The sequence below is a fragment of the Mugil cephalus genome, chromosome 16 (assembly GCF_022458985.1).
Source record: "Mugil cephalus isolate CIBA_MC_2020 chromosome 16, CIBA_Mcephalus_1.1, whole genome shotgun sequence".
NCBI classification, from domain to species: Eukaryota; Metazoa; Chordata; class Actinopteri; order Mugiliformes; family Mugilidae; genus Mugil; species Mugil cephalus.
The window spans coordinates 18,913,206-18,939,657 of NC_061785.1; the positions used below are offsets into that span (position 1 = coordinate 18,913,206).

The 26,452-nt window shown below is 39.7% G+C and overlaps 2 protein-coding genes across 10 annotated transcripts; both read right to left on the bottom strand.

Annotated features, from left to right (window-relative positions):
- Positions 1-1,562: 1,562 nt before the first annotated feature.
- LOC125022866 (actin-binding LIM protein 1-like) lies at positions 1,563-20,091 on the bottom strand. 9 transcript variants are annotated; one of them, XM_047609823.1, is made up of 21 exons: positions 19,539-20,069; positions 15,528-15,671; positions 11,972-12,155; positions 11,761-11,870; positions 11,031-11,157; positions 10,595-10,688; positions 9,940-10,027; positions 9,765-9,823; positions 9,616-9,672; positions 9,157-9,234; positions 8,308-8,472; positions 7,714-7,743; positions 7,432-7,564; positions 7,189-7,275; positions 5,863-5,913; positions 5,332-5,396; positions 5,053-5,098; positions 4,912-4,919; positions 4,585-4,659; positions 3,965-4,045; positions 1,563-2,842 (listed from the first exon to the last, which is right to left on the bottom strand). In XM_047609823.1, exons 1-21 carry the CDS (start codon positions 19,852-19,854, stop codon positions 2,729-2,731), a joined length of 2,112 nt encoding a protein of 703 aa, XP_047465779.1. In that variant the 5' UTR covers positions 19,855-20,069; the 3' UTR covers positions 1,563-2,728. The 9 variants fall into 9 exon arrangements, 7 of the variants coding, with proteins under 7 accessions (XP_047465779.1, XP_047465786.1, XP_047465783.1 ...); XM_047609830.1 differs by lacking the exon at positions 19,539-20,069 and adding an exon at positions 18,805-18,894; XM_047609827.1 differs by lacking the exon at positions 8,308-8,472 and having other exon boundaries at positions 19,539-20,075.
- A 981-nt stretch (positions 20,092-21,072) lies between these two features.
- On the bottom strand, positions 21,073-26,229 carry mfsd1l (major facilitator superfamily domain containing 1-like). The gene is made up of 13 exons (XM_047608244.1): positions 26,064-26,229; positions 24,780-24,880; positions 24,508-24,617; positions 24,358-24,413; positions 24,024-24,167; positions 23,779-23,937; positions 23,567-23,682; positions 23,369-23,469; positions 23,148-23,259; positions 22,905-23,042; positions 22,511-22,650; positions 22,288-22,399; positions 21,073-22,174 (listed from the first exon to the last, which is right to left on the bottom strand). The coding sequence occupies exons 1-13, from the start codon at positions 26,083-26,085 to the stop codon at positions 22,013-22,015; spliced, it is 1,473 nt and encodes a 490-aa protein (XP_047464200.1). The 5' UTR covers positions 26,086-26,229; the 3' UTR covers positions 21,073-22,012.
- Between the last annotated feature and the right edge of the window lie 223 nt (positions 26,230-26,452).

The following is a 26,452-nucleotide window of genomic DNA, read 5'->3' on the forward strand; positions in this document are numbered from 1 at the left end:
TAATATTTTGTTTTTCCTTTTGAGCTGATACATTGTGGGTTACATTTATTCCTATCATTATTAGATTGTTCCTTTATCCGATAATGTTTGACTTGTGTTTGGGATGCTGATCTTCAAAAAACACACACTAGGACTAGAAACTAAGACACCCCAGTCTGTCATCACCTTTCTAAATCTTTACTTTAAACCTACGTGGACAAAAATAATTGGCTGTTAAACAGTCAAAACTACTGAAAACAGTATATTTATATTTGACTTTTAATAGAGAGTGTCTGAATGCCAACGTCTAAAACCACACAGTCTCTAGACCACTTAAAGGGCATTTAATCTTTTGCATGTCATACTGTATGTAGTCCTATTTCACTTGAGAGAACCCTGAAAATATACATATTATACTGGAACCTATCATTTAGTCAAACACAATTCTAATTTATTTCTTTTGTTGTAAGGGACATCGAGGACGGGAAGATCCCGGTGGTTATTTTCCCTGCTGACGTTTGCAGTTTATTGTGTTCTGAAAGACAAAAATAAAGAAACATATTTCTCAAACACAATTTGATGTCTGTTGTTTTTCTTTTAAACACAGGGAGCAATCTTGAAGGGCTCTTTTAATTGTAGGCTCAGGAGCACCACCTATTGGCCTTAAGCTCCAGATTGCTCGATCCAGCAGGTATAGATGCATTCACTTGCCAGTTCATCGGGTACACTAGTGAATGCATCCTTATATAACAGTCTGGTACTAAATCTTAGCTTCGTGAAGGTGTCACCATTTGTTTAAAGTTATTGGACGAGTTGTTGATTCAACTGCGTTTTCCTTTTTGAGGTTGTGGTTTTTAGTACCATTGAATTGTATTGTGCTGTACTGACACATGTTTCTATTATTTTGACAGCCCCATTGTAGTCAGTTGACTAGGTTAAATAACAGAAATTGTCTTGTGTCAATACAGCTTTACTTCACTACATCCTAACGAAATATCCTACAGTTGAATTATCACATTTCCTTGTTTCAACATAAACTTTATTTATATCAGCCATGAAGGAGGATTTAGTACAGGACTGTTACCTAATGTGTTGGCAAGTTAGAGTTTGTTGGAGGCACAGCAAAATGAGATAGACAGCGGCAGGTGAAGCTGGGGAATTTTGCTCCTCTGCAGACATGTAGCTGGAAAGATCTGGGTGGTTTGTTCTTTTCTGGAATAAACAAAAAAAGCTGTCATTCTGCATGGTGTGCTGGTACTAAATTGGAGCAGTAAGCTTAGTTGACACCACGCAGAAATTTTATGGACCCGTTTGAAGCCTGGCTTTGCGTCTTCTGATTTTAGCAGGGAGACAGATGAATAAAATGTTGATATTAAAGAAAAGCTATGAACCATGGAGCTTCTGTGAAAATCTGTGCAGAGCAGAGAAATCCAGCACAAGAATGTCTGTCATTATCAGCAGGCTCTTTGAAGTGCCCTTTAAAGTGACATTCTTTTCAAATTCCAAGACGGGGAGAAAACTGGAAAAACATGCAGAGGAAAAAAAAAAGTGTGCTGTTTGTCCTGTTGATAGAAACATCCATCTTTTTACAAGTGTAAGGTTTTATTCAGGGCGCTTGAGGTGGACAGCAAAGTCAAGGTAACAAACACAACGACATTTACAACAGCTGAGCACGGGTGAAACACGACGGCAAAAATAAGTTTTAAATCTCCTTAATTAATCTTTCGGCAACAAATAAAGCACATTTCAATGACAATTTATTGCCAAGGAAGAATATTGAATATTTTCTCAAAGTCCACTAATTAACACAGTATTTAACATCAAATGTAGTGATAATGACTCACACTCCTACAGTAGATCATTTACCATCTTGTCCCAGAACTAGATGGTAATGAGGGGCATGTCCAGGTACCCAAAAATTACACTGTGCACCAAGTAACATGTGGACTATTATGTAGAAAAGCCAGAGAATTTATGAGCTACAAAGACTCATTTATACATGGCTGACTTCACCAGCAACACTGTCAGCAATTCTCCATCATCAGAAGGGAAACATAAGAATCCAGTGATGACACTGTGGTATTTGTTTATGCTTGTGTTTTAAGTCTTCTGGGTGCATAACCTTACCCCTAATCTAACAGTTAACGATAATGGTGCCCTTATCGGTAAAGTGAAAACATATATTTTCAGATAAGCAACAAAAACCTGTTATCTACGGTTAAATTGATAAGGCGAGGGAAAGACTGTCTTCACCGTTACAACATGTCAGCTCGACACAGGATGCAAAGCCTCAAAGAACACGCTGCTTTCTCCTTGCGTTATTTATAGGCTGTGGCTCAGATGGTACAGGAGGCTGTCCACTAATTGTAGGGTTGACATTCAATCCCTGCCCATAGTGTCCTTGGGCAAGACACTGGCAGGTGAGAACGTTGCCTGTGAGCTGTGAGCATGAATGGGTGAGAAACACTGTAAAGCAATCTGAGTACGACTAAAGTAAAAAAAAGTGCGATTTGAGTGCAGACCATATACAATTTGGTTTTTACTAAGCTACATAAACATCATAGCGGGTGTCATAAATGTCAACATCTACCACCAAATGTAAGGAGACATTTTTGTTCCAGTTGTTAGCCAATTATTTCCACCAGTAGGCTAATAAGGAAAGAGCTGTGTCTGTGGAAAGTTATGACCTAGAATTTGCCATGTATGTACTGTGTGTTAGCAGAGTGGTCGGCCGTGTATCAGGCAGCGCTTAGAAGAGGTTGGCCTTCTTTTTCATGTCATTACGTTTCCAAAGCGGAAGTCTGTCAAATTGTTGAATCTCCATGCCAAAGATCTGGAAGAATGAATCCGGGGATAGGTGATACTATAAAAGAGAGAGTAGTAGAGAATGAAGTGAATCAGCTTCATTTTGTTTTTTCTGATATGACTGTAGGTAAATATTAAGGAAACAATTAACTTTTAGTTCAAATTTCAGTTTTTGTGCAGCGAATGTGTCCGTGTATGTTTTGGTCGTTGGATTTTCTGTTGAGAAAAGGATATTAAAGAAAAACTAAGAGTGAGCGGTTATTTGATTTTCATTTTAAAATTCAAATTTTTAAATTAAAATTCAAGGCATTTTTCTTTACAAAGGGTTGAGACACCTTTAAACCCCGTTCTATTTTCATTTTCTGTTTCTAAAAATTAAAAATAAAATCGTTAGAAGACAGAAACAAAACAGCGTAAAAGCATATTTTGAAAGCGGAAGTTGCCGTTTTCAAAGTAAGGGCACGTATTGCGGCGTTACTGTGTTTATGGCCAGAGCGCCCAAATACATGACTTCTATCTATTTCTTCTATCTGTGGTTTCCCAAGCCCAAGCTAAAATGCATTTGAAACTTCACTCTGATATGAATTTTGACATGGCAAAACAAGGCTTGTCATCTGCAGAAATCTCTAATGTTAGCTAGTAGCTAACAATTCCCTGATAATATAAGTTATTTTTAGTTTTCACCTTAAAATATGCGGCTTAGTCTTTTTGCACTCATGTCCTCTTCCCTGAGACGTACTCTTTTATTGTTTCGAAAAACAACGTGGTGATCCATGTCCATCAACTTCTGTTACACAGCGCCTTCCCCGAACGTGCTCTTACTTTGAAAATGACAACTTCCGGTCGCATAATATGGAAAAAAGCGCTTTCTTGTTTCTGTCTTCCGACGATTTTATTTTTTGTTTTTAGAAACAGAAAATTGAAAGCAAGCGATTTTAAAGTTGTGTTTATCCTTTCTCGACCCCAATAAAGAAAAATACATTGCATTACAATTTTAATTATTGAATTTTTTGTGTTTTTAAATATCCCAAACACAAAATATTCAATGACCAAAACATACACTGACCCGAAAGGTCCATTTTCTCACCATCTTTGAACCTATGATGTTAAGAGTACTGGATGATTGCACAATACATTAGAGACACTGTGTCACATTTTACGACTGCTTCTCATGCTGTACCTCGAGTCTCGTTCTGTCGACATCCTTGGGAAGCTTGGCTCGCCCGCCGTGATTCACCTTGAGCACTTCATATGGGTAGACCTTGGCAGAGCAAAAAGCCGGTTTTTATAATCTTAATAATAACCCTTATTGACGGAGCACGTTTCTAATCGCACGTCACAAAGTGACTCACACAAGCATCAGGCTCAAAACAAGCAGATCATAAAAGGACATGTGCTGCACCTAAACACAGTTGCAAAAAGCTATGGAGATCAGCGCTAGAGTAGTTGTGTTAAATGCAGAGCGCATCTATTGTAAAAGCACAGCGCAGCTAGCATGGATAGATGAAGTCCACGGTGGACAGCCTGTACCGGGGGAGAGAAGATAATGAAATTGTCCTTGAAATCTCAGGTGTCAGTGCACAGTTTATATTTGAAATCTATCCTAAGATCCGCTTAAGATTTCTGTCTTTGCTGTCCTTGTATTCAACCTTTCAAGCCTGTATGTCCAGATTATGCAGCCTTTGCTGTGAAAAATCACCTGCATTGCTGTAGGTTTTGCAGATAACTAAATAAGGGATTTAATAAAAAAAATTAAAAAAAAAAATCATAATAAAAAACAAATCCACAAACAATACTTGCTTTTAGTTCCAGCAAATTAGGCATAGACACTCCTCTGGCCATTCGTGCTAATGGAGGTTGACAGTCATGGAGGAGCTAAAGAAAGAGGCAAACGTGCAGTTGGAAGATATCATGGCAGGATTAATGGCTTGGAGATTACTTGGAGATTACTGCAATCAAGTAAAGAGTATAACATGTGGAAGTCAGTTATGTAATATGTACGATGTAGACGGCTGTATTAAAATAAAGCTCTGAACATGCAGCGAGGTCAGTTTAATCGTTTGGAAATGCAATCAATCAAACGGGGAAAATGAAGTGAGCTCCGTTCCTTCAGTTCCTCTCACTTACCTTGACGTCTGAAAGGCAAAAGGGGAAACACACACACACACACACACACATAAAACATGGTTAATTTATGGTAATATCTTATGAGGTGGTGATTAATAGTAATAATTAAACTCACTAGAGTAGGAGTGCTGGCCTACTAACCTCTGGATCTGTTGCCGTTATAGTGTGAGAATTCAGCTGATTGAATCTTAAAGAGAAGATAACAAAAGAGAAGTCAAAATGCCCAAAGTTGGCCCAAATGCTTCCTTTAATATGTTGTCAGAGCTAGTAATAAAATTAATAAAACTGATTTGATTTAGTTAAATCGAAATTGTATGTTTGCGCAAAATTCCTTGAAGCACCTAATCAGATTAGTGTTACTTAATAGCCTTATACAATATTTCTAAAGAGAGAATTAGGTATTAGTTACGTTCCTCTTACCGGATTATGTCCATTGTGACCATATCCAGGCAGAGAGGATGTCTTGGATGTGGAGGAATTTGGATCTATGTAAGTGAAACAGCAGACAGATAAGCTTGGCGTGAGACGACTTACAGCCAGACTCTGCTCGCTGCCCAAAATAGACCAGACTTACTGAGATCAAAACACCTTTCCAGGTTCTTATCTTGACCTTTTGACTGACCGTTCCGCAAAACTGACTTTCTGAGTACTGTTCTATTTTTACGTTTTAAATTTCCCATTTTCCAGAAGAGATTTGCCGCATTTCCACGTTCACCAAATCGTGGATTACACTAGATTATCCTTCAAAGCAGTTTGTTTACCATTTATCCCCATGCCTTGTATTTGTGATCATTTACTTGGAGTAAAGTTTGATTGAGAAACACAAGAATCAAAGTTCTAACCAAGAGAATCAGTCACCTGTGTTAAGAGCAAGCCATACAACAATATATTATAAATTTGATTAGTAAAATTAATTCATTATTAATTCAAATGAATTGATGAACACCGTACCTTGCTGTTTATAAATTGGAGGCCTCCTGTAAATGTTGAAGCCTTCGTTTGCTGATGGAGAAGAATTCAAGGTTATCAGACGGTTGGTTCAAATAAGTCGACACAATCATATCAAACAACAGTAATACTGCCGTGTCTCGCTAGTAGATGATTGCCAGTCCCTTTTTTATTCACATACTCCTAACCTAAAATCCCACCGCTGCCTTAAAATTGAAAGCATTCCAATTTAGTACGACCTTTAACCTCTAGCTGTGGTATTAGCATTTAAGAAACAAGACATTTAAAATAACATCAACAACAGAAAACGCAGTTTAATTTCACGGCGTTTCTCAGACGTTCAAAAGACTCCATTTCAAATCGGTAACAGACTAGGTCCGTTCAGTTGTGGTTAGCAGTTTGTGAGAGATCTTCAGCTCCCACTAAAGACACGGCAGATTACCCTTCAAAGCTCGCTATATCTCATCCACGCGTGATAACACGGCCTTTGAAGAAAAAGAGAGTCACGGCGCCGCTATAAATAGGGACGTGTGAGTGAAGTTGGAAAGAGGCACAGAAATATTTATATATCAGATCAATCGCGCCACTTTTATGAACAGTAAAACACAATGTGCAGAATGGGAGAAGAAAGCGTGCCCCCTCGACGAGCTCTCTGACCTCTGACCACTAGATGGCTCAGTGTTCCAATTTCCAAGCGTTTTTTTTTTTTTTTTGCAGACATTATTCTTCCAACATGGCAATCGCCAAACTTCCTCGTACATTAGAGTAAAAAATGACAGTTTATACACAGAATAAATCCTTCAGACACAACATTAAAACCAATGCGAGGTGAGGGGAATAACATTAATAATCCTGTTGCAATGTGATGCTGTGTGGAGAAATCTAGTCCTGGTATAAATGTGGACGTTGTTTAGACACGTACCACCCACATAGCATTGTTGCTGACCAGGCACCCCCCCACCACATTGCAACAACACTCCCTGATGGCAGCAGTCATCCTTAGCAGGATAATGCGGCGTTCCACACCACACAAAAATGCTTAACAAGAACTAAAAAAAAAGAAGAAGAAGAAGAAACATAGTGAAAGGTGCTGACTGGGCTTACAAACTCCCCATACCGTAAACTGATCAAGTACCTTTGGGATGCTGTGGAACAAGCCTGATCCACAGTATCCCACACTTCCCACTGAGAAGGCCTGAAATTAAATAATAGTGGGCAGGTGGTTTTAATGTTGCGGTTGAGCGGTGTGTATACGCTGAACATATAAAGTTAAATGCGCGAAGGCTAAATACGTGCAGATAAGAGGAGCAGAGCAAATGGGAGTCTTACCTTTGCTGGGAGAAAGAGAGTAACGTAAAGGAGAAGTGGGGCAGGTGTATTTGGTGCCAGAAAATAAAGAGGGAGAAGGGATCAGCCCTTGTTATTTCGAGAAGGTAGGAGGAGGCGGTGGAGGAAAAGCAGATGCGGGGGTAAAAGGTAAGCAGAAGAAATATATTTTAATAACTTTAAAAGGTGTGCTCTGAGAATTCAGATAGGTTTTTTTTTTTGTTTTTTTTTGTGTGCTCTTTTCACCTGGTCTGTGGAAGTGCTGCGGCGACCTGGACGGCGTTGGAGTGTGGCTGGGACGTTTGTAACCTGAATAAAGGCCAAAAGATCCGTGACTGCTGGATTTCGGTATGCTGGTTCTCATCTCATCAAAACTCTCCTAGAGAGAGATAAAAAAAAAAAAATAAAAAAAACACACAAAGCCAGTGTTAAACGGAGCACAAAGTAAATAGTGGATGTTTCATAGTAAATAGTGTGTCGTTCTGCGACTATGGGTTATGTTCTGAAGTAAGATAAAAAGCCATTTACCTCTGTGGATTCAGATACGTTTCCTGGTGACTAGACCAGACCGAACAGGCAGAAGAGGAAAAATAATAATCAGTGCTTTAATCCGTTCATTCATTCAGAGTCAACTAGAAGGAATCAAATCGTGACTTCAGGTGAAAATCTCAAAACAGCCTCGTCCCGACAACAGCGCAGTTTTCGGAGTCATTCGCCCAAATGATTGATTTAAAACAAGACTTAAAAAAAGACAACTGTTATGAGTTTACTTGAAGTCACATTTAAAATTAACATTTTCTTAGTACCTTGCTTCGGACACTAAATACGTGTTTATGAGGTTTTCACATAAAGGACAAAGACATGGAGGGTAGGAAACAAGGATTTGATCACGAAGCTACTTTTGTATCAAGTAGAATGAATGACCATCTTTGATTTTCCTCTTAACTGAAGCTATAAACACTTTCAAAATGAATCCATTGCAATCTGAGCCGAAACACAGTTAAATAGGAGAACAACCAAACAAGACCTCACTTGGTTTGTTGAGTCAAACCAAGAAAAAACAAAAACACCAAGACACATGTCAAACAAACATGTCACTGGACAGAACTTGGATGGAGTTACCTCTGCGGGGCTTTGTCTGTCCTGTCTGTAGCCTTTTTCGTCCAGAGCAGGAGAGCGGTCGGACTTATAGGATATCATATCAGGGTGCTCTATATCGTATATAGCCTTGACTCTGGGAATTGCTGCTAAGTCTCTGTAATCAATGATCTCATTATCTACTTTTGCCTGGGACCAGGATAGGGAAGAGAGGAGAGGAGGCAGGGGTAAGGAGAAGGACACAGAGGAGAGGGGAAGAGAAGGAGCACACAGATACAGGTTAGATCAGGAGAAAGGTCCTCATTACATCACTCGAGGGAGGAATAAAACTTTAATCCCACAAGACCACGACTGGTCTGAATTTGGCACATGAGGTGAATAGCTCAGACATTAAAAAAGTAAAAATTGGAGGTGTTTTAAAGGGGAGTAAAGTTTTGATCCGTTTCATGGACCAGCAGGGTGATCGTGGATGGTGAGAGGCTGGGCGCAGGGACACAAAACACCAAAAGCGCCGTTGGTGTTTTGCCATCGAACTCAGTCTGAATGAAACTGACTGAGCAAACAAACTCCTCTTCAATATGTGGTTGACTCTTTTCCTACAAGTTAAATGTGAATGAGAAATTCAACCACAATTGAATCGTCCCACACAAGCGACATGAAACTAGTCCCAAACAGTCAAGGTAGAGTTGAAATATTAAAAATATTATTTACAGGACAATGTCACCGATTTTGTTACTCTGCTATTTATCTTGCGAGCGAGACAATTTGTCCGTGCGACTCCCCTGCATGAATGAAGGGATAAATGAAACACGGGTCAGCCCACACGGAAACGGTGCACACAAGGCTGAGCAGACGTCGGCAGCGGGAACTTACGCAGATCGTCCGGCCGGGGCTCCCCGGGGTGCACGAGCCGGGTCTGGAGCAGGAGCTTTCAGACGATGATCTGGTGGCCTTAGATTTGAAAAATAATAAATAAATAATGACAGAATTAGCTTAGTACTCACATCTGGATCGGTTTAGGTGCACAGTACAGATGTGGCACAAGCAAACCGTATGTGTATTGGTCTGTGTTGTGATTAAACAAAGCTAAGTTTAGTGAAAAACACAGGCAAGCACGCAACACTGTCGAGTTACTCTTAATTATACTTGGGTGCATAAAAAAAAAAAACGTCTTGGTCTGGAAACCAAGAGTTTTTTTTTGACAGTTTGAATTGGCACACGGCATCCGATTGGTCAACCTGGTGAGAAAACAAACGACACACACTGAAATCCCATTCTGCTCACTCAGAGACTTCTGCAAGTGGAAACAGCATGCCCGCTCACAATATTAACCTTCAGATCATTTACGGGGTAATAGAAATCAAGACAGGGTGTTTTTGGTCTGCTGACCTAGGAAGGAAGACAGCATGTAAAGAAAATACAGAGGTCATAGAGACACAATATATCAGGTTAAGAGGAATGTTAGGTCAGTCATGTCTTACCCCGTTGGTGTCTTCGGTTCGACTGTTGTCTCTGCAGTCTGGGTGCCAAACTGTTGATCCTGTGTAAGCAGAAAATAAAATCAGCCACATTTTTCCTTCATCCAAATCCGAATCCTTACTGATAACAGACGTACGGCGTATTCACTGAACGGCTCCAGTTTAATCTCAGACTGACCTTGCACATACATTTCTTCCCCCTCTGTGAACACATTGTCACAGCGGCTGCATCTCGCACAGCTGGGGTGGTAATGTCTGTCTCCGGCCTACGGTGCAGCAGATGAAGAGTGAGAATTAAATGGTGAATTATATTTCATCTAATGGATTTTTTTTTTAACGAAATTGATTTGTTTACAAATTGCCCAAGATCCTTTGAATACTTGCACATCCCATATTACAGAACTTTTTGTACAGTTTTTACAAATTTATATGATATTTTGTACTACATGAATCTGTGGCAACTTTATCTTTAGCACTGTCCTCAGTAGCCATTCTGACAAACATGAAGCTCATTCTGTATATATGAAAATTAGGATGTGCACCTTAGTTAAAATATTTCCCTACAATTAGCGTGAACAGTTGTATCTATCATTAACAGTATTCGTTGATTCATTCGTTCATTGCATATGCAGCTATCGTACATACAAGAAATGTATGTACCAGCAACGTTAAATTTGTGTTTTTTTTTGTTTTGTTTTTTTAAACTGAAATAAAGTAACTTAATTACTGAATGAATCTATAGGGAGCGTTTCACAGAGAGCTGCGTCACAAAGTTTATTCTAATAACAGGAGACGGAAAAATCTGATAAAACCCGCAGCTCAACCCGTCTTACCTCGAGGACTTTTCCTGTTATGAACTTCTGACACGCTTCACATTTGACTCCAAACTGAACCTGGTAGTCTCTCTCACAGTAGGGAACTCCATCCCTGAAAGAAACACATCTATGTGTTAGATCCCATGCTTTGTGGTTATTATTTAGGAAATGAGTTGCCTCCTTATACTGGCCCATTTGACCTGAAATAGTGTCTCAGTGACGCTATAATTTAAGTTATTTGTTTGTCAGCTGTTATTTTGACAGAGAGAGACACCTGCCAGCATATGGAAATATGATGCACTGATTATTTTATTATCTGAGTGATCATTTGCTAAACAGTGGCCCATTTTATCTGTTCGTTTATCATGATTAGTATTATTAACATCATTTTTGCAGAACATTACATTTCCTGACATTGTTCAAGAAAGAAGTAGAAGAAGAGACTTGTATTTACTTGCTGATATATTCTCCAATCAGCACTTTCCTGCAGGTTTTACACTTGAAGCAGCCGAGGTGCCACTGTCCACCCAGGGCTAACAGAGCCTGACCATTCTTGATGTCGCGACCGCAGCCGGTGCAGCCTGATAAAACACACACACACACACACACACACACACACACACTTACAAACACTGCACGTGTAAACTGAACAAAGTTCGTCTGACGCCACACGATTACAAAGTCCCTTTCTATACCGTCCTACGTAGAGCTCCTCTTAATCCCGAGGCTTTGAGAGGCTGAATCCTCCATCGATTTACAGCATATATAATATATAAGGTGAACAAAGTCGAGCCGAGGTGGGGAGGTGATTGTGTGTTGTGAAATAATCCATTGCCTCGGGAGGAGGTTAGACTGGAACTAGTGACAGCGTTTAACGTTCCTGACAGTGGTGACGGTGTCCAGACAGGAAAAGGACTTTGCAGACATTACAAGTAATCTCCTGTTTGACATTTGAAGATGATGATGACTGCGTGTCCCTGTATGTAGACAGATGTGGCACTGCCCTGGATGACTCTGGAGCACAGGGTACACTAAATAAAGAGGCAGGTGGCTAGGACCCACAGCTGGACAATATTCAGTTCATAGTCTTTTCTGGTACTGCAGGGGATCAAAGATGTAGTTCTGATATGAACATCGCATCAAATTATTATTTTTTTCTTTCTGGGAGAGTGTATTAAACTCACTGCTGGGGTTGTGAACGTCATCAGCAGCAGGGGACACAGGTTCCATACAGCGCTGACAGAGGCATTCTTTCCCATTGAAGGTGACACGGTCCCCGGCAGGAAAGGGCTGTCTGAGAAACAAAAGAAAGGCAGCAAGAGACACAGCACAGGTGTCATTTCCCTTAAAACATGTTGACATATCTACAGCTCATGAGAATGATTTGCCAATTACTTGCAAAGGGTGCAAACGAAGCAGGCTGGGTGGTAGGTCTTCCCCAGGACTGTGACCACCTCTCCCTCCACGAAGTCCCCGCATCTGTTGCAGACGGTGCCGTGAAGTCGCTGGAAGTCCACCGGGCAGAGGTAGTCCCCGTTCTTCATGAAGAAGCCACTCTGGCCCAAGTCACAGCCACACACTGCGCAAGGACACACACAGAGAAGCAGACGTCACGTTGTGTTGTGTTATATCTTGTATTGTCTTGTATTGACTTAACAACCTAGGCTTACAGCAACATGTGCAACAAAGTCAATAGTGTTAATCCACTTCTCACCTCTCACACTTTATTATTATTATTATTATTTTTATTTATTTATTTATTTTTTATTGTCATTGAACGCAACACCCCTGCTGCATAGGGTCGTGCCCCCCGCGGAGAGAGCAACGGTTAGGCTGTGCTGTCTCTCTGGTGAGTGCGTAATTATGTTTGATTATTCATCTTAATTTCATATGTAAGTGGGGTTTATGTTATTGGGTTTTCATAATGTTTTAGCTCCCTGTGGGTTGTTGGAGTGACAGTGTTTTTAATTGTTGGTTGCATGCGGTGAGCTAGCTAATTTGCATTTTTTTTTTTTTTTAGCCGATGAATTATGATTTTTTTTTAAGCTAAACAGGAGCTTGGTCATGAAGGTTTTTAATTATATTCTGGATTTCACAGTGAGCCCATGAAGAGAAGCTAAAACTGAGAAATGTGATCTCTCTTGGGGATTTTTGTCAATGCTCTTGTGGGAGTATTTTGGATGAGCTGGAGGCCTTTTAGATAGCTGTACGCCCATTCTGATAATTAGGGCTTACCAACATAGAGGTAAAAAAAAATAAAATAAAAAATACATGGACTACATTTTAACTGACAGCTTGTGGTGATAAATCTCCTGAGAGTCATCTGCAGCTCAGAACAGCCCTACAGAGGTTTTTAGCTTCTGTATGGTGTTGGATGATTATCTGCTCCACGTGTCTGTCAGTCTATAGTTCAGGAGAATATATTATAATAATACACATGTGTTGAGTGAAGAGTTGTTTGTTTGTTTCTTTTTTTTCTGAAGTGTCACCTTCTCTCAGACCCAGTAGTGAGTCATCTCATCAAAGAGATGAGATAAATAGTATTTGGGCTGTCCGACCTTCTAATTCTGCCAGGCTTCCTAAAGCGTTTATGTGTGTACTAGGTGTGATCAGCTCAATGACAGGTTATTGACAGGATGCAGTGTTTTCTCCCAGCTTGTTGGGAGTCATTCGACACCACCAAATCCACTCTGTCCCTCTGAGCCAACCACAACAGAATGCACCGAGATGCCAAGGACAGGTTTGTGCCGCTCTATTCCTGTCCCACTGTGACTCACAACGTCACACAAGTCACATTTTAAATAATGCTATTTTTAATTTCACTTAAGACCTGCATAGATTATATTTCTATATAGTTAAGGCGCAGAAAGTATCTCCTGGATTTACAAATAACTTATATGATAATGACAGCAATGATTATAAAAGCAAAAGCTGTGTAGCTATTTTCTAGTTATTCCAATAGCAACACTAAACTTTTTCTCTCTTTTTTTTCATTACCTTTTGTGGCGATACAATTTTGATTCATTCCCACTGTGCCAGCACTGTAAGCCTCTCTTCCCTTAAAGTCTCTTTGTTGCCTCTGTGTTGTAAACAAAGCATCACGAAGCAATGAAAGGGCGCCAACATGAGAAGCTTGTCAGTGTTGATTAGTGAAGACAATAGCTAGATGAGGAAATATGTTTCCATGAAGCAGAGTGACTCGAATGAATGACCCAGGAGGTTCTCACAACCGCCTATTGTACATGTAGAATGTTTATGAAACTGATGTGTAATCCATGCTTTTGCAGAATTTATAACAAAATTGTTGAAAATTAAGTGTTTGAATAGAAGCTAAAAAGTCAAATTTGTTACTGTGTAAATGTAAAATGCATGTTTATACATATTTTGATTTTGACAGAGTTGCCTGTTTGATTATGTTCCCAAACCAACCCAAGGTTTAGTTTTGGGACCACTGCTATTATTTTATACATCAGTGGTGTTGATCAATGCAAGTTAACCCTTTTATACAGACGACACTGTACAATACTACTCTGCATCAAGGCTCTTTGTCAGCTACAATTAGCTTTAACACTAGACAACAAAAGTTGTTTTGAATGATGACATCTGGATCAGAGATCGACCAATATGGATTTTCAGGGGCTGATACCATGGTTTTTTTGTTTGTTTGTTTTTTACATCACAGTTGGCCGATACATGCTGCCGATCTTTCAGAGCTTATATTTGGAGCTGATATTGCTTTTTCTCTCTCCATTTACATGATAAAAATCACAATGATAACAAATGTTACAAGTCTCAATTTAACCAAAAACATAAACATTTATTGTGGTTGATTGAGAGAGAGAAAAAAACATCAGCTAGATAGGACTGTTGCTAATATATATATATATATATATACACACACACACACACACACACACACACACACACAATATACTGTAATGTGTTGATGCTGAATGATAATGTAAATAGAGCTTTGTTTGGTAACTATTTTTGAAGAAAAATAAAAAAAGACGAACATACCCGCATATCGGCCGATACCGATGCCAGTATAAAAAACCTCAACTATTGGCCCGATATATCGGTAGATCTCTAATCTGGATACTGTCTAGGTACTATCCAGGGAGTGTGGACAACTATTATACAAATTTTAAAGCATTGCTCACTATATGAAAGGGCTGGATGATTTGCATTGTATATCCGTACACTTAACTATAGATATATTCTTGCTTATGAGGGTATTTTTGCTCTACTTCTATCTTGGAAAAGGAGCCACACTCTTCAAAAAGAAAAAACGTATTGGATGTTATTGTCTTCACTTTCAGACTCTCTATCTGTCCCTGGAATCTATTCTGTATTGGGAAAAATGGTTTTCACGGGTTTTCAGGTAGTGGAATAGATGTAAAGTCATTTTTGGTACTGTTTGAGTCTTGATATGAACTTTTAAACGTTTTTGTGATTCTGTTGTTTCCATGGAAATTGTCAGCCCTGGTATTTGTGCTTATCTAGTCTGGGTTCTAATATTAATGATGAAAATGTTTAATCATAAAAAAAAGCTATTTTATGGTATTTTGGTCCCTCTAATTTTGACGTGCAGATTTTTATGTAATACTTAGGAATACTGTAAACCTCGAGTATCACAACACACAATCATAACATAAAAGACTTTATTGACATGGAGTGAAATGGCTGCTGCTATTGGGAACATTTGTGTTATAAGTAGCTATATGGCAATTAACTCGTTTAATCTTTGTTAATATTTGTAGCACACTCCAGTGACTGTATCGTGTTCACTGGATATTGAGGCTACTCCCTCTCGTTTGTTGTATTTGTTGTGTTAAAAAGTCAACAAATAATGAATGACAAAAAAGATTTGCAAGGTCCACATCAATGCTACACACCAGCCCATTTTCAAGATGTGCTCTGCTCGTATAGACATACTGATGACACTCACCCTTGCAGGTAAAGCACTTTATGTGGAAGTAGCTGCTCTGGACTCGCAGCACCTCTCCTTTGCATGACTCCCCACATCTGAAGCACTGGATGACCTGCTTGTCCACTGGAGGACATGGATTGCAACTGTCCTGGGTCTGCAGCACTACAGGGGCAGAATAGACATGTAAGTAACTTCTGTCTCATTTGTGTCTTTTGATGCGTCTGTTTTTCATCCTTTGTTCTGCAAAGGATATAATCCACATAACACGGCATGTCTGTAAATGCTGAATTCAGGATGCGAACCTACCAATAATAACAATGCAGGTACAAAGTTGGCCAGTGGAATTTTAATCTGATGGGTGCACTAAAGGAAAAGTTAATGATTTACCCAATTCTGTACAAGATTTCATTTGGAATCTGTCCAATACAGACAGAAGGAAGTTGACTTTTCTTATTAATTTTTTCCGCCAGCAAAACAAACAATCAAAAAATCTGCTTTGTCTGACAGGTTATAGGTTAAAGGGCTACATTTTCATGAGCTGCAAAACCAGAAAGATCTTTCAAAATTGGATACAGGAAATAAGGCATTAAACAGGAAGAACTGAAACACTAGGATGCTCACACAACGTATGATCCTTTTTCACAGGTTTAGGTTTTTTCCTTTTTAGTCCAAAACACTTCATAACGATACATTGTTAGCTCAGCAATTCATCTGCACCATAACACAGAAACACAATTATACATCTTGAGTGAAGTCCATGTGAATAGTACCTACAAGAGATCAACAAGAGCTCACGAATAATTCTCTGGAGAGCCAAAAAGCTTAATCCCACATCAACAATATTAGTAGGTATACTCTTTAGGAGCCAAACCTTGTTTTATACTGTAGTTTAGAATTAAGAAAAATTATGAAATCTCTCTCTTGTTCATGTCTATGTGACAGCAGAAGCATTGGATGTCTGTTCAGTCTAATCAAAGCCCACTTTAAAAGTCCTCAATGTGATTAGCAGAGGAGAGAGAGGAAAGAATGTGGCTCATTCAGAGCGCCCTGTCTTGCAATGTGTGGACACCCTGCACACAAACAGATAAACAGGCTCATGAACTTTGTCTCATTTCATGCACTCCCACAAAAATACACACACAAATCTCCTTGTAGATCCAGAATGACCTCTGCTCCACTAACGTGATTTAGGCGATTTAAGCTCATTCGAACCAAACAGAAATGGGCACAGTGAGAGTGTGAAGCTGAAATACTTTTGTGCTGAACTGACGGCCCGGAGCGGTCTTGTGAACACTTAAAAAAAAAAAAAAAAAAATGAGTCAAGCACCATCGGTATGTGGCCTCAAGTCTGCCCCACAACAGGAGAGATTTGTTACTACGGCAACAAGCATGTAGACTAACTAGATTAAGAGACCCTGTCCCCTAATGGTTAATGAAGTGTTTACAGATTGTACAGTTTATGGATATGATGTATGTGAACAATGCATAAGTTATTTTAAACTTCCATTATAGGTATGTTGCTGCAACAAAAGCTTTTTAAAAGTTTAATTTTTTAATTATTTTTTTTTTAATCAGATGAGAATCATCATGAATCAGAAATCATGCAAAACAACCAATCTTTCTGCAAAGGTTTAAACTTAAACCTAAAGAGCTTTAAATGTTGCAGAATTTAACATTATTTCGACACATACAGAGGAAGAAGAAAAAAAGGGTAAAAAAAAACAACAACTTACAAACATAAACAATACCACTGCCAAACTTAACAAAATCCCAGTGAGAATGTAACCCATCAATTTGACCACAGCTTTCCAACAATCACTAAAAATCCAGCCAAACTGGCATTAGTCCCAGAGCGCCTCAGATATTTGTTAATGACAGAGCCGCTTCATGCTACTCGTTTGTCATGAGGACATGTACAAATCACCACCACAGGTCAGACGTGTTTTTTTGTTGTAAATTGAGTGGTTGGCATCAATGGATTAATCTGTACTATTCTGCGCTGTGTAAATAATCCAGCCTATGGGCGCGGTATTATCGGGAACATAAATTATAAACCCTTTGTGTGCTTTTAGTCCAAACTGCCTCCCACTCTTTCTTGATCTCTCCCAGAATGTGAAGCTGATATGGTGTCAAGTATTAGCAAATGGTAGATTTAGAAAGACGGCAAATGGAGAGAAACCCGAGACGGGCAGCTAATCACACAGCCCGCTATCTAGTGAGGGAGAATCTATTTAAAGTATTCAGTTTTTGATGTAGGTGTTTAACAAAGCAGTATTACTACGTTTGTTGTGAAACTAAACTAGTTGAACTTGTTAAATTAGGGATATTTGAAGAGGTAGAGTAAGGGTTTGCCTGTTTTATAAGGATGGACGGCGACAGTTTTAGCATGAAGACCAAATTTATTGTCAGACAAATGTCTTTCAGCTTCCATCGCACCAGCATGATCCTGATGCCTGGCATGAATGGGTATTTTTATGTAACAAATTGCCCTTTTGGCACGAACACAATGGAACATAAGAGACATCTTTAAATCCCTGAAAATGTTCCTACATGACAGTATGGAAGGTCTACATGCTTTGATTAAGGATTTTAAAAACAAAAACATCAGAGCTCAGACTAACTCCTGTTCACATTTAGTATCAGGAGTCTCTTGTTTACATTCAACTTAAATCGACAGCCACAACCTAACAACCTATCAGTGTGAGAGGTGTCACTTATTACTGCAGATGACTGACATTTTAGTCACAACAGACCATCTGCCTGTTCGCTGCCGCTGCATAATAGGTTACTCAAGCTTAATTCACAAGTATTTCTAAAATCACATGCTGCTCTTACCCAAGCATGATGCTCTGTGATTGGCTCTAACAGCTGTACTTGCACTTTTCCCCACTTGGCATTTTTATTTTCCACCTCAAAACCTCAAAGTTTTCAGATACGGGAAAGGAGTGTAGGATAAAATAATGTAATTTCGTCTTAAAGTGCGGCATACCATTACCTTCAATTTTGTATAGATTTTGATAGAAGACACACATGCTACTTGTTTTGGAGTTTAAACCAATCAAATGATTGATTAATCTACTGTGTCATTACAAGAAAAGCCAAATTAAACACAATGAGAATTTGAAACACAGAAGTGTAAAGCTAAATAGTATGTCACATCTTTTAAAAACTGCCTCTGTCATGAAAAAAAAAAGTAAACATGTGTGCACAAGGAGCCACGTCCTTTCATTGTCATTCACACAAACACACACACACACACACACACACACTCACTCACTCACTCTCTCTCGTCTACCTTTCGCCTTCATGAAGTCGGCCCCTGCTCATCTGTGGTCAAGTTCCCTGCAGCCGATCAGAGTGAGGGGAGGAACTAACTGGACGGCTGGTCCAAGAGAAAAGGGGGTGGTCCCAAAACAAGGCGGGCAGGAGTGTGTGCGTGTTTGTTTGTGTGCTTGTGTGTGGGTGCTCTAAAAGAGTCCCATGAAAGGTTCTGGATCTGTTCCCCTCTCATATACTGACAGGGAGAGTGTTTCAATCTGAGCAACAGGTTTTTATATAACTATCTAAAATGTAGACTCTAGGGTTTTCTTGTCTCGTGGTGACAGCGGAGTTGTAGGTTACACTAAAGCGGGGGATCCAATATTGTGCACACTGAAATATTTTATACCAAAAATTAATCACTGGGGTGTTAAACAGCAAAACTCAATGACTAGCTGGCCTGGACCCGTATTACATAACATTATGCAGAATCTAAAACTAAATTTCTAGTGATTACAATAAATCATTTGAGATACAAGTGAAGCCTTTATCAATGCACAACACTGTTCAGAAGTTCCCCACAGGATTTCAATTTTCTCTTGAAATAGTGAAACATAGAAAGGGCCCGCAGTAACGATTAGCTAATTCTGTGTCATCTAATTGTTATTGAGCATTTCTCTAACTTTTTAAATGATAAAAATGTGGTGACAGGTCATTAATAATAAAACTTCTATTAATAAAAACCACACAGGGAAGTGAACTGTTCATTACCTGACATGTCTGCAGGTATACCTTCCAACTTTTCACACAGGATGTAGTCGTTGGGGTTGAGGAACGGCAGCTGCTCCATCATGGACTGTTTTGGAATAAGGTAGAGGACCTCTGCTATTTCCCCATCTTCAATTATTGACATGCGTCTGACAGAGTTCTTCCTCTTCACCCGGTCCAGAACTACCATTTCATTGGTGTGGCTGGAGCCGCAGAGTTTCCCCAGGCTGCTGAGGTTGAGAAGGTTCGCCATGGTCAGGTTGTCTAGACTATCAGCCAAACAGTTCAGGCTGCACACCGACCCCAATTTAGAAACCATAAAGTGAACGTCAAGAATTAAGGTGCTCTCTGAGACGTTGTGACTAACTGTGCGTGTGTTTGTTATCCATCTGGCAGTCAAAGACCAACTCCTGCCACACGCCCCTTAAGAAGCTTAAGTATTTTTAGAGTTTATCTTCACGGCAAACAGAGGGTCTGAGCTCTGGGAAAGCTCTATCAGGTAAACTACATCCCATCCAGTCACTTTGACTTATCCATATATACTAAGCTAATGATTGATGTAGCCTTTTAATAAGATAATAAGTTAAGCACAGAGTTAAAATCATATTATTTAAAGCTTCATTAAATGTCCCCCATGTTTGTACAATAGTTTTTAAAGGCTCTGAATATTTTCTGACTTAACTGCACATGGAAAATACTAGTAAAAAAACGAATCACAGTGATTACATATGGGAAAAGGTCATGTGCTTGTGGGATCAGACTATTTGGCAATTTATTCTGTAAGTCAAGTATCTCATTGTGAGTAGTTAATAGTTGGTATGCTGCTGTCTTTATGATGAAGGCCACATTCCTGCAGTTGTTGACATTAGGATGGTTGTGATATGAAGAAGAACTGTTACCTTGACTACCTAGAATCATTTCACAATCCTACAATCACGACATGAACTGGAGTTTATCAGTGGCAAAGAGCTCCACCTACTGGATATTGCATACATAACCTGAGCTGAGCAGAAGAATATTTGCAGGTTCCCAACATTATTATCATCTCTTCTCGTCTTCCGTACCGCTTAATCCTGCACTAGGGTTGCGGGGGTTGCTGGAGCCTATCCCAGTTGGCATCAGGCGAGAGGCGGGGTACACCCTGGACAAGTCGCCAGCCTATCACAGGGCTAACACTGAGACCTACAACCATTCGCACTCACACACACACCTAGGGTCAATTTAGAGTCACCAATTAGCCTAACGAGCATGTCTTTGGAGGTGGGAGGAAGCCGGAGTACCTGGAGAAAACCCACGCGAACACAGGGCTAACATGCAAACTCCACCCAGGAAGGCCTGAACTGACATTATTATTATAGATAATAATAAAATATTTTACACTCATGCTAAACAGGTAGTGTTTGTTACATTAATAGAAAAAAAGTACATTTAAATCTGAAAGTGAGTTATATGCAAGTTTGTTAGTTTCTATTGAATACCAACCACTGCAACATTGCAGAGATTGGACAAAAACGATGAAACAGAGGGCGGAAGAGAGTTTGGAAATTTACAAATTATTCATTGTGACAATTGAAAGAGAATCATCTGACATGTATTTTTACACAATATTAAAATGATTTCATAACCTCAGTAACGTCCACTCAGGCATTTATGGCAGTAAAGTCAATTGCTGATATTTCACTTTTCCCTTTACCCGTTTTTTTTTTTTTTTACTCATAAAAAAACAACAACAAAAAAAACACTTATGTATAATATCTTTAAAGGCCCCAGGAAGATTAGTGGTTGCCAAGGCAGGAGCTAATGGGATCCATCTAATAAACAACGTGTATGACACCCATATATATTGTTTGTAGAGTCTGTGTGTGAATACTGTTCGACTGGCTCGTTTTATTCAATGAACTTCTCTGTGGGTTTCAGGTGTACGACGGACCCCGTCTAGTCTGAAATCTGATTTTTATTTATTTTTATTTTAACTTTTTAATTTTTTTTTTATTGTTTTCTCTGCATTCGCACAGGATACGCAAACTCTGTGTTTTACTGAAATTTCCTATTGAGTGTTATGTCTCTGCTACTTTCTGCTTCACTGCATGTCAGAGGACAATTTACACTTTTTGACATCTTTGACATCAGTTATTTTGCAAACTAATGGATAATAAAAAAATATATATTTCTGATACTGTTTATCTGATACGGAAATCTGCCGATGAACACATTAATGGTTGATTTAATGATTTTATCCATCTAAATGGGTGAATAGTTCACCAACGCTTCAACTTTGCACCCTTACATCTGTCCAAACTTTGAATTAAGGGATTAAGGTCATTGATGACCTCTGTGATTATTACAAATTACCGGAGGGCCCCAGGTGAAATTTGTGCAAATAGGGCTTTTACAATTACTTTTAAAATTGTGTTGAATATGACACAACTAAATATGAAACATACTAAAATAGAGATGGTGAAAGAGAGAGGGAAAACTCATGAGTTGACAGAATGAGACCGGATGGCACCATCATCATCATCATCGTCATCGTCGTCGTCATCCTCATTTGGTTCTTCCTCCCCCTGATAGAGCGGCTCTCGGTCTGAGTCTCCCGCTGCCTGCCCTGACCTCTTTGTTGTCTTGTTCAGGGTCCCACCCTGCAGAAAAGGAAATATTCGATTAGCACTCCGTTTGCTGTGAACAGCTGGCAAACAGAGAATGTGTGTGAGACGGTGAGAATTCACGGGGCAGTTCCTAAGAGATGTCTGACCTGTTTGTGATCAACAATATTAAGCAGCACTGAGGTCACGATGCAGCTGATGGTATTGGCCAACATGAAGATCATCATCCTCTGCCAACGCCACAACGGAATCTTAGTTTCACTGAACAACAAAGAGAAACCACACGGATAAGTCAAAGAATTGTAAGTGCACTACAATGAGAGCCTAATCTGAAGCATGAACTAGTAGTAAATACGGATAAGCTTTTACTACCTAGACTTGGTCCCCAGTATCTGGCCAACAACAAGATTAGAGATTCCAATCCCAATCATCTGGATGGAGGTGGCCAAGCCCATGGCTGTTCCCAAAGTCGCCTGAGGTACTACAAGGGGAATAGATGGCCACATGCTGGCCTGGAATACAGCACAGGAAAAAAAAGGTTCGACATGTCACATATACTAGCAAAGCAACTGAAAACACGGTGAAAAATAATCTTAAAAACACACAAAGGTTAATATTTCTGGTGTTTTAGTTTAAGTTAGCCAGATCAACACCTGTGTTGAAGGACTAATAATAATAATAACAGAAAATATGCACCATATAATAATAATAATGATAATGTCTCAAACGGGATTGGAGGAAGGGTATATGTTTGGGGCAAACTCACAGCAGCAAAGGAGTAGGTGACACCCAGCCATATGGTGGAGACCAGCGGAGGGACAAAGGTGAAAGCTAGGAGTCCAAACACAGGCAGCGTGAGGACGGCACAGGACACTGCGAAAACTCCCCGCAGACCTACGTAATCCTGATACACACAAAACATATTGTCACTTCTTTACACTAGCAGAACAATCAAGGTGGCGAGTTTTGACCAGATTAGAAACTCGAAGCACATTTAGAGTGTACTTACTATGAGAATGCCCACACTGGCTGAGAGGACCAGAGAGCTGTCATAAACCGCCCCTGCGATATAGGCTGCCTGCTTTTGGCTGTAGTCGTTGTATTTATCTTGAATGAACTTGCTGGAAAGGAAAACATATGAGTGTATATGTTAAAATGTGGTTATTTACGAATTTGACATGAATGCAAATGTGCTGATGTATACAGAGTCAAAGTCTATTAAAGGAATACCTGGCATCTGCGATGAAGGGAAAGATGCCGTTGTAAAAGAACATGATGGTAAGAACCAGCAGCCAGTATCTCAGCGACAGGAGCTTCACGTCTTGAATCCTCTATGAACACACAAATAATATCCACACAATCACTACAGAGCACATTGTGTATGCACTGTTTAAAAGTAATTGTAGTCTGATAGGATAGAGTTTATACCACTTTGCGGGACTCCTCTTGAATGGCTCCATCGAGACCCAGCTGCTTCATTCCAACCTTGTCCAAGGCGCTGACGATGACAGCAGAAACGAAGCCCAGCACACACAACAGTGCACCTGATAACAAACAACAACATGCCAGGTGGTATCAAAAACTCTTCCTTAAGCAGTGGTACACCTAAAACGTAAAGGTTTCTATTGGATCTGACCTACCGCCCCAGAGTGTCCACTGCATGCCATAGTTTTCTTCAAACCTCTGGGTGAAGAAGAAGTTCAGGACTGAGCCCAGGCGAGAGAAGGCCAGGGTCACGCCGAAAGCCAAGGCCAGCTCCTTCCCTTTGAACCAGAAGGCCGTGATGCGGTTCTGAACAACTGACGAGCAGGAGGACGACGAGAGAGTGGTTGAGGAGCATTCTGTACAGATGACACCTTAAAGATCACACGTGTCATGACCTTACTGGTCAGAGATCCATTTCCCGATCCAAACAGAAGACGGCCTGTGAGCATTAGTGGCAGCAGGTAGGGAGTTCCTCTGAAGTGGGAGCCTAGTGCAAACAGGCTGGAGCCCAAAACACACAGAAAAGAGAACAGGAACACCCCAACTGCAAAAAGGACCAAAGAGAAAGAGAAAGCAATTTAACATAACTTTATTTTGTCTCTTGTTTAAAAAGATATACTGATTTGTAGGCTGTACATCTATATCAGGCAGTGCCTTCAGTCTATTGGCAAATAATAATTTTAAAGCAATCCAACTGTTTTTCATTTTTGTACATATTGTATACGTAGACTTACAGCGATTTCCTAATTTGTCAATCAGGAAACCAGCCATGATCACCACTACTGCATTCCTGTTGATAAGAGAGGGAAGCATCAATCGTAGCTCTTCCCTAATAAGCCATTATCAATATAAATAAGGTAGAGTCAGTGCGAGAATGTGCTTACGTCCATGCGTAGATGGCATAGAGGAGATTGTACTCCTGAGGGCTCATCCCCAGCCCAACCACACAGTCCACTGTCCCATTGATCACTGTTGCATTGGGACATGTCAGGTTCTGTCAGATGAGGACAAAGCAGAGGTAAAAATCACTACCTGCGGCACCACAAACGCAGACTTTGAAATTTTGACACCAAACTACTGTTTGCTCGTGTGGAAAGATCCTTTAACATTGATCAGGTCATTAAGTCGGCCTGCTCTGCTTCCTCTTACTACTTACCCCTTGAAACTGATCCTGCAAGACACTAGGGATGTCAAAGCAGAAGTAGGAGCCAAATGTCAGCAGACAGTTGAAGAAGAGTACCACAAAGCGATAATATACTGGAACAACGACATGAAGAACGAAGTGAACAATACAAAAACACTTCCAGAGAAATGTTAGCACATTGGTTTATACTGAAACAGAAGCCCCAACTATATATATATATATATATATATATATATATATATATATATATATATATATATATATACACATATAAACTGATCAGGTATAACATTATGACTAGCTTCCTAATCCTGTGTAGGTCTCCGTTGTGCCTCCAAAACAGTTGTGACTCATCAGAGAACGGACATGGGCCTTCTGAGGGTGTCATGTGGTGTCTGGTAACAGAATGTTAGTGGTGTCAGTGTAGGCCCACACATACCTGATCAGTTTGGGATCTAGTGAATTTGTGTGTATCCTGCCGGGGATGGCTGCTGCCATCGAGGAGTGTCATTACTATGGTTTGGGGTTGTCTGGTCTGGTCTAGGTGGGTGGTACATGTCTAAGTGGCATCCACATGAATGCTAACACTGAATTGTCACAAGGTGGTCAATATTATTTACTTTTCCTGTCAGTGGTCATAATGTTATGCCTGATCGGTGTATAAGTATGCAATATATGTGAGCCTATGTTAGTACTCGGGTGGAACTTCATCTAATATCCATACATCTCTTCATATCTATTCTTTACGTTAACATAATACTACAGAATAAGTACTATATAGCTTTAAAGGTTCCGGTGCTCCCATACCACTAAACTGATACAGAGAAAATAAACAACTCAGACAGAATTTGTGCAAGAAATTCAACCAACAAGCCAAAACCTCTAAAATAAATACATTTGATTCTTCTTTTATTTACCAAAGGTTAAAACTGTTTAAAACACATTTTAGACGGACGCTTTCAGAAAATAGCTCCAGTGATTTAGGAAAGTCCAACGATGACCTTAAAACATTCACAGCTTGTGCGGGAGGAAAAAAGCTGAATTAGCTTCGAGGTGGTAAAATAAAATATACCGCGTGACTTTCTTGGTAATAAATCAGACAAAATACTATAAGGCAGCTTCCTTCTCGGGTCACATGAGGTTTTTTTTTTAAGAATAAAACGCTGAGCTGGTCATCCAGTGTCCCAGTTTTTTTTTTCAGGGAAGTGTTTTCTTTAGAGCCACGAGCTTTGCAGAGATTTTTGTTAAGTTTAGCAAAAACATGTAGAAGAGAAATAACACTATAGTCAGACGTACCTTTCTCCGCCGGCTGCCCCATAGCGAGGAAACTGTGTTGGCTATAAAGTCAAACTTCAATTCACATTCTTTGTTGTTGTTGACATGAACAGGCTAGTGCAGCCGTGTGTAGCAGAGTTAGCAGCGCTTCTTGTTTGCTGGTATACCGCAGCTCTCAAAGCCACATGGATGGATCTGTTGCCATATAAATATACACGTAGTGACGTAGCGTGTAGTTTACAGATCTGCGCAGACCCGGAACTTTCGTACTCTTCCTCTTTCCTCACAGGAAACTTGGGCGGAACAACCAAAATCATACACGATAGAAATACAACAATTAAAAAAGATTTTAAGTTTTATGGTTTTGGTAATATTTCTATTTTACAAAAAAAAATAAAAATAAAATAAAA